This window comes from Medicago truncatula, chromosome 1 (genome assembly GCF_003473485.1).
Source record: "Medicago truncatula cultivar Jemalong A17 chromosome 1, MtrunA17r5.0-ANR, whole genome shotgun sequence".
NCBI classification, from domain to species: Eukaryota; Viridiplantae; Streptophyta; class Magnoliopsida; order Fabales; family Fabaceae; genus Medicago; species Medicago truncatula.
This window is the reverse complement of record NC_053042.1, coordinates 10,933,683-10,947,112: the sequence shown is the minus strand read 5'-3', so window position 1 is coordinate 10,947,112 and position 13,430 is coordinate 10,933,683. Positions and strand designations below refer to the sequence as shown.

At 29.3% G+C, this 13,430-nt stretch overlaps 1 protein-coding gene across 1 annotated transcript; it reads left to right on the top strand.

The window, feature by feature from the left end:
- Positions 1–5,624: 5,624 nt before the first annotated feature.
- On the top strand, positions 5,625–10,879 carry LOC25482498 (auxin efflux carrier component 3). The gene is made up of 6 exons (XM_013611064.3): positions 5,625–7,155; positions 7,582–7,867; positions 8,066–8,151; positions 9,187–9,344; positions 10,109–10,185; positions 10,341–10,879. The coding sequence occupies exons 1-6, from the start codon at positions 5,964–5,966 to the stop codon at positions 10,405–10,407; spliced, it is 1,866 nt and encodes a 621-aa protein (XP_013466518.1). The 5' UTR covers positions 5,625–5,963; the 3' UTR covers positions 10,408–10,879.
- Positions 10,880–13,430: the final 2,551 nt, after the last annotated feature.

Sequence of the window (13,430 nt, the reverse complement as noted above, 5' to 3'; positions counted from 1 at the left end):
TGTATATTTATTCTTCTCTCTTTACTATTTTTTATACGACATATTTTATTTGGTTTCTTTATTATAATCCTGATCTTTTTTTATATTTTTTGTAAACACACATTTTTGTACTAATCTGTCATGAAAAAAAAATCGATTGAGGAAGTAACCCCGTCTTTTCTTATATCCAATTCATTTACAATAATTGCATAAAAAATAAATAAATTGGTGTATTTTCTTATATAAATAACGACAAATTAAAATAATCATCTCCATTTTAATTAGTTTTTGTTGTCATGAACATATATAGATGATGAAGTTATTTGAGAAAGAGTTTAGGAGTTCAACATAACAGTAAAGCAACATGTGAATCCAACATAACATAACAAGCAATGGGAGAAGAGCAAAAAAAATAAAAATAATCAATCAATTAAATGACAATTATTGTTTTCTTATTTTGTGGTGATAAGTGTTGACTACAATAGAAAATATAATTAAAGCCTATCATATCAATTAATCTAAGTCATCAATCAAAATTGCAATTAAAGGTCAAGATTTGGAGTAAGTTATTATAATTACTCTTGGAGTCAAAATATCTCCCCTATATATAAAGAAAATAACTCATTTCAACTCTTTTAGGCTGGCTTTTTATTTTGAAAAATGCCTTCAATTTTAAATACAAATAACACATGTAACAAATAAATAAGAATAAGTTTAAATATAAAAAAAATGTAACAATACGATATGAATATATATATGTCTGGTTTTTTTTTTTCCATTTATCATTTAAAAAGTGTAACAAACTAGATGCGTATATTTATACTTACTTTTTCATTATCCTAATTATATCCTTAAACAATTTTTTCTATAATAAAGAACGTTGTTGATGTCATTAAAAAAAAAGAATTTAGATTATATTTTTTTGTTATATATATTGTTGGTGTCATTGAAATAAATAATCATTATTAGTTTTGTTTGTTATAACTTGAAAGCAACACACATTTATATTTTTAATTTTAATCCAAATCAAAATTTCATATAAGAACATCGTTAATAATTTTCAAACGTTAGGATAGAAAAAGAGCTGTTCGGATGGCACCGACATGTTGCCATCCCTATTTAAAGGGATTAGTAAATTAAGTTTTCTGTTTGGTCGAGGGTATTGATAAATAAAGTTGTTTAATCACGTTTGTAGAAAGAATATATGTCATTATAAAAACACAAGGGGTTATTATAAATAACATTCGTGCATGTTCTTGTTTCTAATTTGCTTTACGTAAAGTTCGATAACTTTATTACACATAAAGTTGTTTAATCAACGTTGAACTCTCATTGACAGAGACTAGAAATCCATATTTGATCGAAAAAAACGAGATTAGAAATCATCATGATGACCAATTATACTATTTAATTTTATTTCCATAAAAATAGAAAGCAAGACTTTTTCTTATTAAGCTTATACACAGACATGCTTCCTCAAATTAAGTATCTGCCTCAAACTACTAAAAAAATATCTCCTAATCCGTTGTCTTAGATAGAGACATCAAAAATATCTCCTAATCTGTTTTTTAATATATAATTCACGTCAATTGTATTTTGAGTAAATTATACTTCCATTGTTTAAAGATTTTTAAATTACATCATCCTTTATTCTTATGTCAAAACAAAAATATACCCTCTTTAATTCTCTTATGCAAAACATATTAGAAAATATTACACTATTTTTTTATGTGAGAAATTTAAATTACATCTCGTTTTCTCTTATGTTAAAATATACATTTCTTATCCCCGTGAACTTAGCTCAGTTGATAAGGATAATGCATAATATATGCAAGGTCCGGAATTCGAATCCCCGTCACCAAAAAAAAAAATGTACACTTCCTTCTCATAATACTTATATTTTATTTCTAATAGATTAGTGACAAAATCCTAACACATAAAGCGCAGATTTTTTTAGTCCATTTTAATAATATCAAAATTCTAATGCATATTTTTCTTATTTTTTTTATTCACAATATCATTAACATATAGTTTAAACCATATTATAAAATGTGAAGCAATGCAAAATAAAATTAAAACATTGAAAAAATTAGTAAAGCTGATTAAATATGGCTATTAAAAATGAATTTTATATATAAATCAATAATATAATACTCCATCCGTTTCAAAATGAGTGTCGTTTTAGTCAATTGCACAAATATTAAGGAATGAAATAAAGTAGTCAAATGTCATAGCAATTTTACCAAATTATCTTAATCAACTATTAGTTTGTTTTTCATTAAAGAAAAAATAATACTTTGGAAGTACTGTAACATAGTATTAATTGAAGAGTACAATTGAAAAGAAAATGTTATTATTGCATTGAAAACTGAAAGTGACATTCATTTTGAAATAATTTTTTTGGCTAAAACGACACTCATTTTAAAACAGAAGGAGTATTTAAATTTAATTATCATTGACATTGAAAATCATAAAGACATATAACTATTTTAAATGGTGGCTCAAAGTTAGTAGATAACTTAAAAACCTAAAGTAAATTGTGTATTATTCTTCTAAGACATATAATTATTTTATATAAAATAGATTTTTTTTTTTTTTGAAACATACTCCCTCCGTCTCTATATATAACCATCCATTTGACAAAAAAAATTGTCCATAAATATAAACCCCTTTTCAAATACGTATTTATTATTTTTTTCCTAAACATACCCCTAATTAATACCGTTAACTCATCTTGAAATATGAAAAGTCAAATTTAACACACATACAAACAAACGATAATTTGGTAATATTAACACAAAATAGACATATTAATTGCATTAACAACTTTTCTTAAGAAATGTGAAAAAAGTAAAAGGGGGTTATATATAGGGACGAAGGGAGTATATAAAATGGATTATGGTATAGTACATATTCGATTTTAAAAGAAGAGAAGATGTAATTCAAACTTCTTTGAAAAAATGACATGACATAATTTATTCTAGATTTTTACTTCATAAAGAAGAGGATGTATATTTTAGCATAAAAAAAAAAAGGATAATTGTCACCGTGAGCTTAGCTCTGTTAGCATGGACATTGCATAATTTATGTAGGGGCTGAAGTTCGAATCCCGGACACTCCACTTCTCCATATTTAATTGTGTAAGCTCTATCCACTAGGCTACTAAACCAAAAACAAAGGATAATTTAAGCTTTTTTTTTTTGGTGGTCGGGGGTTTGAATCTCAAACCTTATATATATTATGCATTGTCCATATCAACTGAGTTAAGCTCACAAGACAGAGGATAATTTAAGCTTTTCTATAGTGCAACCTGCTCTTATTTTTTTAGGTTTGAATACACTTTTAATATCCCATTTAATTAGACAGATCCAAAAAAGGAGTGGTTTGGACTTCAAAATATGCTCAAACTTGAAAGAGAAAGAAGAAGTAAGAGGTTCTCCAATCTCTATTCACTGAAAATCCCAATTCACTAATGGCCCCATACATTGCAACCTTTTGCATGAATCTTAACCCATGTAGGTTAAGATAACCATAGCATGCAGTCACTTCCTAACTCAATTCACACGGGTACCCTGGGCCCGACCTCACTCTCCCCTGGTCCCCTCCTAACGCTCTTCACCAAACTCTAAGCTATATAAATTACACTTAATGATACATAATTTTTAAGACAATTGAAGTTAAACTTTGTCCAATATGCATAGATAAATAAATCTTATACTATACAAGTTTATTTCATATTGTTCTTTGTGGGACATCCGATAAAATTGGAATGACGTAGAGAAGTTTATTTCATATTATAAGATTAATATTAAGACTTTTTAACTAAATTGTAAAAACAAACTTGTATATGTACGATGTAAAATTTCTTACGTGTTAAGTATAGAATTAACATTAAAGTTAAACACTTCAATTTACTTATTTTTATCTCAAAAAGTAACTATGAAATTTGTCGAGATACTTTTTTATGTATAAGTTTGTCTATACCAACAAAAAAATTTCAAAAAAACATGCCCAAGCAACTGCGGAAATTAATCCCTCAAGCATTGTGGGACCCTAAATGGGAGGCAAGTTCTCCCTAAGAATTTTAACGTTGTTACATGCCCAAGGCTGAATTTGAACCCAAAATCTTGGTTAAGATAGAAGAGACCTGTTTCATCTCATCTAAGCGCTCTTGGATATACAACATGAAATTGAGACTGAAATTCATTGAATTTAAAAATATAAGAATATATAAAACGAACTAATTAAAACAATAACATTTATTACAACTTTGGTTCATCTGGTTTGTGCTATATGCAAATTTGATCCCTCTCATTTGTTTAAAATCCTCAAGTTCTTTAAAAAAAATTACAATTTAAATTGATTAAATTGCTTTACACACCACTTCATTTAAAATTAACCATTTTCTTTATCTCCTAAAGGGAATTTGAACCCTACCTCTGAGGTTACACAATCATCTCTTATCTGAGTTGACACCTCATAGATTTACTAACCAATTAAAATATCACATTTAACCATAAACAAAACAAATATCAAATTTATCTTCTCTTGAATATCTAATAGCAAATTTACAATAATCTTCAAATTTATGATATCTTTTTAGGTTATATAAGATTTTTTTCTTTGAAAATATAACAAATTTTGATTTTAGTCCTTAAAAATAAAACGGGATGTTTTCATCCTCACAAAATTTATCTTTGGTCTCTAATATTGAAATAATTTCGATTTCTTTGAACATATAATATGAACATACAAGAGTTGAGCATAACATGAACACATTTTAAACATAAAAGAATCATAATCTTGACATTAATATGAACATAAATTGGTTATTAGGGACTAAACCAAAACAAAATTGTGAGGATGAATACATCCAGTTTTATTTTTTATGGAATAAAGTCAATATTTTCAAGAACGAAATAATTTATTTTTTTGACAGAAACAACGAAATAATAATTTAACTTTTTTTTTGTTTTAAACTTTATTTTTTTTTATATCTCGAAACCATCAATGCATTTATAACATTTTAATAAATAAAAAGAGTCATTAAAGGATTGATGTGAAATATAATTGATAAGAACACATCTCATTAAATCGTAAAATAAATTAACTGGATTAAAATCATTAAAAGAACCTAGAGAAACCAAATAGCTCAAACTATAGGGACCAACAATGTAAATACACCAAAAAAATATTATTTTGTGACAAACATGAAGTGACACATTTGATACATAATTTAGTTCTTTATACCATCATAAGTTTGATTTCTAACATGTGTGTATCAAACACTATAGTAAAAAATTTAATTCCTTAGATAAACCTCAACTACACTATATGAAATTTTGTCAAAATAAAATTATTTTGTGAAATTAGTCTGGTAGATACTCACACATATATGTTTTTTTTTATGTGTAAATAAGAGTAGGATCGCAATTAGTTATAAAACTTTCTTTCAAGAGTTTCAACCATGTTGTATTTTAATGATCGAATTCAAATCTAAACCCTTTAATTAAGTGAGAAGAGATCCGAACCGTTTCAGCAAAACACTTTTAAGTAGAGATATATTAATTTAACAAAACAAAATTAATAAAATACCCAATATATCCCTTCTTCATTGTGCTTATATATATACCCTAAATATATACTATGCAAGTCACACCTTTGTACTCTACAATTACAAATTCACTCTCACACTCACTCTCACTAGCCCCCTACTTTCTCTGACACACCTTCTCTTTCTAGTTTCTATACCCTCATCTTAGTCTCACAAACCAGTACTATTACAAGTACTCCTACAGAGTAGTCACCAAAATTTTGCACAGAATGAGTGAAACACATCTCCTTCCTATACTTCTAGTTAACTAACTAACCAACCGTTTTCTTTCCCATTTTCTCCATTCTCTATTATAAATTTTCAACTATTTTTCCTTTCTTCACATGCCATTCAACCAACTTCACTAAAAAAACCAACAAAAAAATCCAAAATGATAACACTAAAAGATCTTTACACTGTCTTAACAGCAGTGGTTCCATTATATGTTGCTATGATCTTAGCCTACGGTTCGGTCCGTTGGTGGAAGATTTTCTCACCGGATCAATGTTCCGGTATAAACCGTTTTGTCGCGGTTTTCGCCGTACCTCTCCTTTCCTTCCACTTCATCTCAACCAATAATCCATACCAAATGAACTTCAGGTTCATAGCTGCAGACACACTTCAAAAAATCATCATGCTAGTAGCACTTTCATTATGGACATTGTTCACTAAAAATGGCAATTTAGAATGGATGATAACAATCTTTTCATTATCAACACTTCCTAACACTTTGGTTATGGGAATTCCTTTGTTAATTGCTATGTATGGTGATTATTCAGGTAGCTTAATGGTTCAAGTTGTGGTTCTTCAGTGTATTATTTGGTACACTCTTTTGCTTTTTCTTTTTGAGTACCGTGGTGCTAAGCTTTTAATCATGGAGCAGTTTCCAGAAACCGCGGCTTCCATCGTTTCCTTTAAGGTCGATTCGGACGTTATGTCGTTAGATGGAAGAGATTTTCTTGAAACTGATGCATCAGTTGGTGATGATGGGAAGTTACATGTTACTGTTAGGAAGTCTAACGCGTCGCGGAGGTCATTTATGATGAATACTCCGCGACCGTCAAATTTGACTGGAGCTGAGATTTATAGTCTCAGCTCCACACCTAGAGGATCCAATTTCAACCATCAGGAGTTTTACTCCATGATGGGTTATCAACCAAGACATTCCAATTTTGGGGCTAATGATTTGTATTCTGTTCAGTCTTCTTCTAGAGGACCAACTCCTAGACCTTCAAATTTCGAAGAAAACGGTGCAAGTTCTCCTAGATTCGGGTTTTATCCGGCTGCGCAAACCGTGCCTACTTCGTATCCGGTGCCGAACCCGGAATTCTCCTCTACTACTAAACCTGTGAAGAATCAGAATCAAAATTTGATGCCGCAACAACCGCAGGTTCAATTGCAGACAAAAGGTTCTCAGGATAAAGAGTTGCATATGTTTGTGTGGAGCTCAAGTGCTTCGCCGGTTTCGGAAAGTGCTGGCCTCAACGTGTTCCGAAATTCGGAACAATCGGAAGAGGGTGCTAAGGAGATCAGGATGGTGGTGGCTGATGAACATAATCAAAATGGTGAAACCAATAACAAAGGTATAGGCAATTAGGCTATTTATCCTCGTATCTCAAAATTATAATTTTAAATTGCACTTTAGACTGTTGTAACTATAATCGAGTTAATTATAGTTACAACGGTCTAACAACAATCTCTCTAACTACATCTCCGTTGTTAAATTAATCTAACACCGGAGAGATATAGTACTCTTATGTATAGATTAATTTAATTCTAATATAGTTGGTGCAATTTAATAATCAACCCGCTTGATCCATTGGTTTTAAGATTAAACCTAGTATATTCCGAAGGACATGAACTACTAAGACAATGATTAGTCTTTGATTAAAAGCTAGTCAATTTATTTAATTCTTGTTAGAGATATTAATAATGATTATTTAAGGTTTTATTTTTATGATTAAATGTTATTTATGTAATGATAAATTTTTTATTTGGTTAAATTGAAGGTGGTCAAGAAAAGGAAATAGGTGGGGAAGAGGACTTCAAGTTCAATGGGGTGAAGGTAGGAGAACAAGGAGAAGGACCCAATGGGCCTAACAAGCTCGGGTCGAATTCAACGCCGGAGCTCCACCCTAAAGCCACTGGAGTCGCGGATTCAAGTGTCGGAAAACTCATGCCTCCGGCGAGCGTCATGACACGTCTCATACTCATTATGGTTTGGAGGAAGCTTATCCGTAATCCAAACACTTATTCAAGTCTCATTGGTCTTATTTGGTCCCTTGTTGCCTTTAGGTAGGTATTATAAAGTCAACAATTAATAAAAATAAAAAATCAGTTATAACTTATAAATAAAAAAATTAAAAGAACAAGTTTGGATTGTAATAATTGCTAAATGATAAGCAATAGCTGTTTTTTTTCTTCATATTTTTTATTATTATTATTATCATAAATTAGTTATGTAACTATTATTGTTGGTTTTCTTACATGCAGGTGGGATGTTCATATGCCTAAAATAATAGAGAAATCAATTTCCATACTGTCTGATGCTGGTCTTGGAATGGCTATGTTTAGCTTAGGTAAGTAGTAGCAAAATCCATTTATCCAAATTCTCCTCAATAATTCTTCAATCACATAAAAAAAAGTCATAATATAAGTACTTTATGTCACTTCTTTTTTTTCTAAACTTTACATGTTGATAATTATACAAAAAAAGGTGGTAGTAAAGTAAAATGAATGGTGCAATCTCACATGATTGAATTTGAGTATGGGTAGGTATGAATATGAGAAAAGTATGGATTTGGGGGCAAAGCATGTAAACAACTCATAGCCATCCATTATATTGGTGATATTGTTTGTTTGTATAAAGTACTCTTATATGAATGATATTGTTCACTTGTTGAGCATAATGTCCCCGACATATGGGACCCAATTTTAAACTACGTTACCTTCTTCTTCAGACACAATGGACAAGGGTGGTGGTGACTGCTACCCTAATTAACCATAGTGGTTGAAATAATGGAATCACTAAGTCCTACATATATACTACTAGTATTTTTCTTTTATTTTCAAAGAATTTTGTTTTTTGATTTCTATATGTCACACCCTGTCTCACTATGTGTGTCTTTTAAGATATGTACATTTCATAAAAATAAATATAAATAAATTATGTTTTTAAATATTGGAGAATGGAAGAAATTTTATTAATTAAAGTGATTAATAACCCTTTTACAACCGTCTTAATCGCAAATTTGAACTTTATATCTTGAGATTACAAAATTAATCTTTTACTATTGAGTTAACACCTTGAGTATTTTAATTATGTTGTTATATAGTAAATTACTCCCTCTGATCCACAATAAGCATCACATTTATAAAAAAAATGTCCGTACATCATTTTCAAGTCAATAACTTCTGCTTTACCCTTTTGTTGATATATATACTCTAAAGTAGCAAATAATTTAAGACAAATGAATATTTAAATATGAAATTTAGACAAAAAAAATAGATTAAATAACCTCATTTTGTTTATTCTTTTTTCTTTTAAGGTTAGTTATACAGCTTGATTTTGATTTAATTGGTAGTTGGAATTGATATTTGTTTATTATATTTAGGTCTGTTTATGGCTCTTCAACCCAAGATCATTGCATGTGGGAATTCTGTTGCTTCATTTGCCATGGCTATAAGATTCCTTACTGGTCCAGCAGTTATGGCAGCAGCTTCTATCGCCGTTGGCCTCCGTGGGACCCTCCTACATGTAGCTATTGTTCAGGTTAATTATATATACTTATACTATTCTCATTACATACACACATATATATATATATATATATATTTGTCTTGACAAAAAAATATGAAAAATAAAGTTTGGAAGAGACCTTTAGATGTATCTTTTAGCAAGTTATATTTTAAGGGTTTAGTTATAATTTGCTAGAACACACTTTCATAAAAATTAGTTGGTGTCTTTTAGCAAATGTCAATAGGATAATTTGCTAAAAAAACACCTTCTATGAAGGTATCTTTTAACAAAATTCTTTAATATATATATATATATATATATATTAGCTAGAAGTTTAATATAGACATTGAATAAAGAAGAGTGCTAGCAATTATTTTAATTTTAAAGAGACTAGCAACTGAAATTTACACAAATCAAATACGAAAAAGGGAGATATTGCGGGTTCGAACGTGCATCTCTTAATATATTAAATGTCTTCGCAACCTATTTGACTATATGAACTACACTTACGAAACAATGCTAGCAATTCTTTAACTATATTAAATGTGTTTCACTAAATAATGTGAATCGTAAATTTAATGGAATACATGTGAAGTAAGGAAGAAAAAAAAAAGGGTGTCAATAAGCATTTCTATTTGACCAATATATGCTAATCCATTCTCTCTTGCTTCTTTGGTATTTTAGTTATTTTTTTAACTTATCATATTATGAATGATTCCTATCACAAAAATTGATTATAATGAAGGAAAATTATGAGATTGTTAACTTATGGTAATGAATGTCATGGTTGAAAATAGGCTGCACTTCCACAAGGGATTGTTCCATTTGTGTTTGCAAAAGAGTACAATGTTCATCCAGCCATTCTTAGTACAGCGTAAGCAATACCAATCATCCTTATTAATTTTTCAATCACATTTTCATGTTAAGCTTATTAATCATGTTTTTTTTGTTACATAAGCTTATTAGTCATGTTTAATACAAATGAAATTGACTAATTTTTTATTATTTTTTTTATAAATTGAATTGCAGGGTTATATTTGGTATGTTAATAGCCCTTCCAATTACTCTACTCTACTACATTCTCCTTGGTTTGTAAAAACACCTATTCATACTTTGGAAGATAGTAAACATGCATGGAAACCACAAATGAAGTATTCTATTCTTCTCAAGGAGGAAGTTTTTTATTATTTTTTTTATTTGAGAAGGATCGCTACTAACTAGTTATTTCACCAACAGAAATTGTCATTCCAAGTTTCCAAAAAAGAAAAATGGGAATTTGAGAAAAGTTGATAGATTGAAATGAATTCCCATAATGCTAATGTCTCCATGTTAGAAATTCCAAGATTATGTAATTTTCAAGGACCTCAAAAGAGAGCATGTAACATTGTAAGGGAGACATAAAAGAGGAAAACATGGGAATGGTAGATTAACCTAAGTCAAATTATATCTAGAAATGGTTCCCTTTCTATCAACCATTTGTATACTTTATATGAAAATCGGTTGAGGAAGTAATTATGTAGAGGAAAAGAAATTGGAAATGACAATGAAGCCTTTTTTACCTATTATTATTATTATTATTATTACGATTATTGTGATTATTGTTACAATTACTATTATTAGTAATAATTGTGCGAGTTGAATCTCTCTTACCGTTTAATATAATCTCATTTTGATTTTTTCAAAAAATAAAAAAGTAATAATTGTGTTTTGTTTTTTATTGTTCATGGATCCACCAATTATTTTCGTTTTTCGTCTATCTTTTGTAAAGTTGTTTATTTAGGTTTTTTCTTTTGACAAAATTTAAAAGTTATTCATTGAATTTGAATGGTGAGAGTATACAATTTGGTCCACCATCTTCTTGCCAGGGCCGGCCTAATGTATTTTAAGGCCTAAAGCGAAATTTAAACACATAACTTTTATATGCGTTTAGATAGAATAAGACAAAATTAAGAAAAGAATTTCATAAGTTCCTTCAATCGAAAGTAATTCTATATGATGTGTGTCAGATACTAAATAAATTAGTATTTTGTCAGGTAGAAATCAAACTTTAGCTTGTCACATTATAAGAGTATGTCCTCTTTCACTAAAATCAACTCCGTTAGTGCGTGACCTTTTTAATATATGTGTATGTGCGCATGCGTGTGTGTTGAAAATAATATTTAATATAAACATTATTTATCAATTGTTAGAAATCTTAAAATAACAAAATAATATTGAAATAATACAAATATAAATTATTTTTTTACTTTTACAAACTTTGATTACACACTACTTGTCTTAATATATTTAAAACAACTAACATCGAATTAGATTGATAAGAATATGAGGCCTAAAAAAATAGAGGCCTAAAAAAATAGGGGCCTAAAGCCCTTGCTTTAGTGGCAATGCTGTTAGATATAATAATATCTAAATTCAAATGATTATTTTAGATTGATATGGTTAAGGAAACAAATGATTATTTTAGATTGATATGGTTAAGAAGGTAAGGTGAGATTTATACTTTATACTTTTGATTTTTTTTTGGTAATATACCTTTTGAAGTTGCCTTGACAAAATATTTTAATTCTAAATTGGCAAGTCAAGGTTTTGTAGTACTTTACCCACCAACAATTATTTGTTTTTTAATGCAGAATGAGCTCACGCTGCAGGAGATTGATAATATGAGAAGGAAGGTGACTCACACACAGCAGCAGGAACCCTTAAAATGTGATAGCGTATACGGCGGCGGAGGGTATTGTCGTGGTAGGGTGGCCAGTTCCCACCCTGACGGTTTCGAACTTTAGCAAGAGATGATTCCAAGTCATTTTCAATTTTAATCAAATCATGAAATCGTAAACCCTTCAAAACGAACTTTATCCTTATATTTTTTGTTGTTGACAAAACTCTGTGTTTAGTTACTATAAAGATTGAAAGTTTCAAAACAACGAAAATAAATTTAATATCAAATGATAATTTTGTCTTTCTTATATCTATTAATACTTTTCACAAATAAACTATTTAGGGTAACTAAATCTACATTATTGATGTAGCAAAATATAAAAATACACTAACTTATAAAATAATTAAATAAACTAAAGAAATTGGGTAGCCAAGGCCACCCCACCACGACAATACCCTCCGCCTCCGTATAAGCTATCACATTTTAAGGGTGGGAATTGTGTGTGAGTACATGTCATGCTGCTGCGTGTGAGTCACCTTCCTTCTCAGATTATCAATCTCCTGTTGCGTGAGCTCATTCTGCATTAAAAACAAATAATTGTTGGTATCTAAAGTACTACAAAACCTTGACTTGCCAATTTAGAGTTAAAATATTTTGTCAAGGCAACTTCAAAAGGTATATTACCAAAAAAAAGTTCAAAAGTATAAAGTATAAATCTCACCTTACCTCCTTAACCATATCAATCTAAAATAATCATTTGTTTCCTTAACCATATCAATCTAAAATAATCATTTGAATTTAGATATTATTGTATCTAACAAAACCAAACCAGTGCCCTTAGGGAACTAACTAAGGAAACCAAAAAATAGTAAGTTTGAATTGAATTCAACAATTTTTTAACTTTTAAAAAATCAAATCTAGCAATTTTCACCATTTTCCAATATAAAATTTTTAAGTTTATCTTCTTTACCAATGCTCTAAGGGCACTCTTTAGCATTTTCCTTATTTTATTTATTAATATCAATGAAAACTACATGCAAGTTGCGCCCTCCGGTCACTATTATAAACAAAAATCTACATTTTAGGTTCATTCAATTAATGGTATATATGATCTTTATTATAGACAACATTTATTATTTAATAAAGGTTAAATTACTTTTTTGGTCCTCTAACTATTTAACTGGTATTGGATTGGTCCTCTAACTAAAAATTGATTTATTTCGGTCCCTTAAGTTTCTCACCGTTACATATTTTGGTCCTTTTCGTTAAATTTAATTAAAAACCGTTAGGGTTCATCAATTTCTGAAAAATAGGAAGAACACCATCAACAAAACAAAACCCAAAACCCAGCAGCAAGAACAAACAATAACAAAATCCATCATCAACAACAACCCAACAATAACAACCTACAACAACAATTCAGAAACAACAACAAACAATAACAACAACAACCCAGCAGC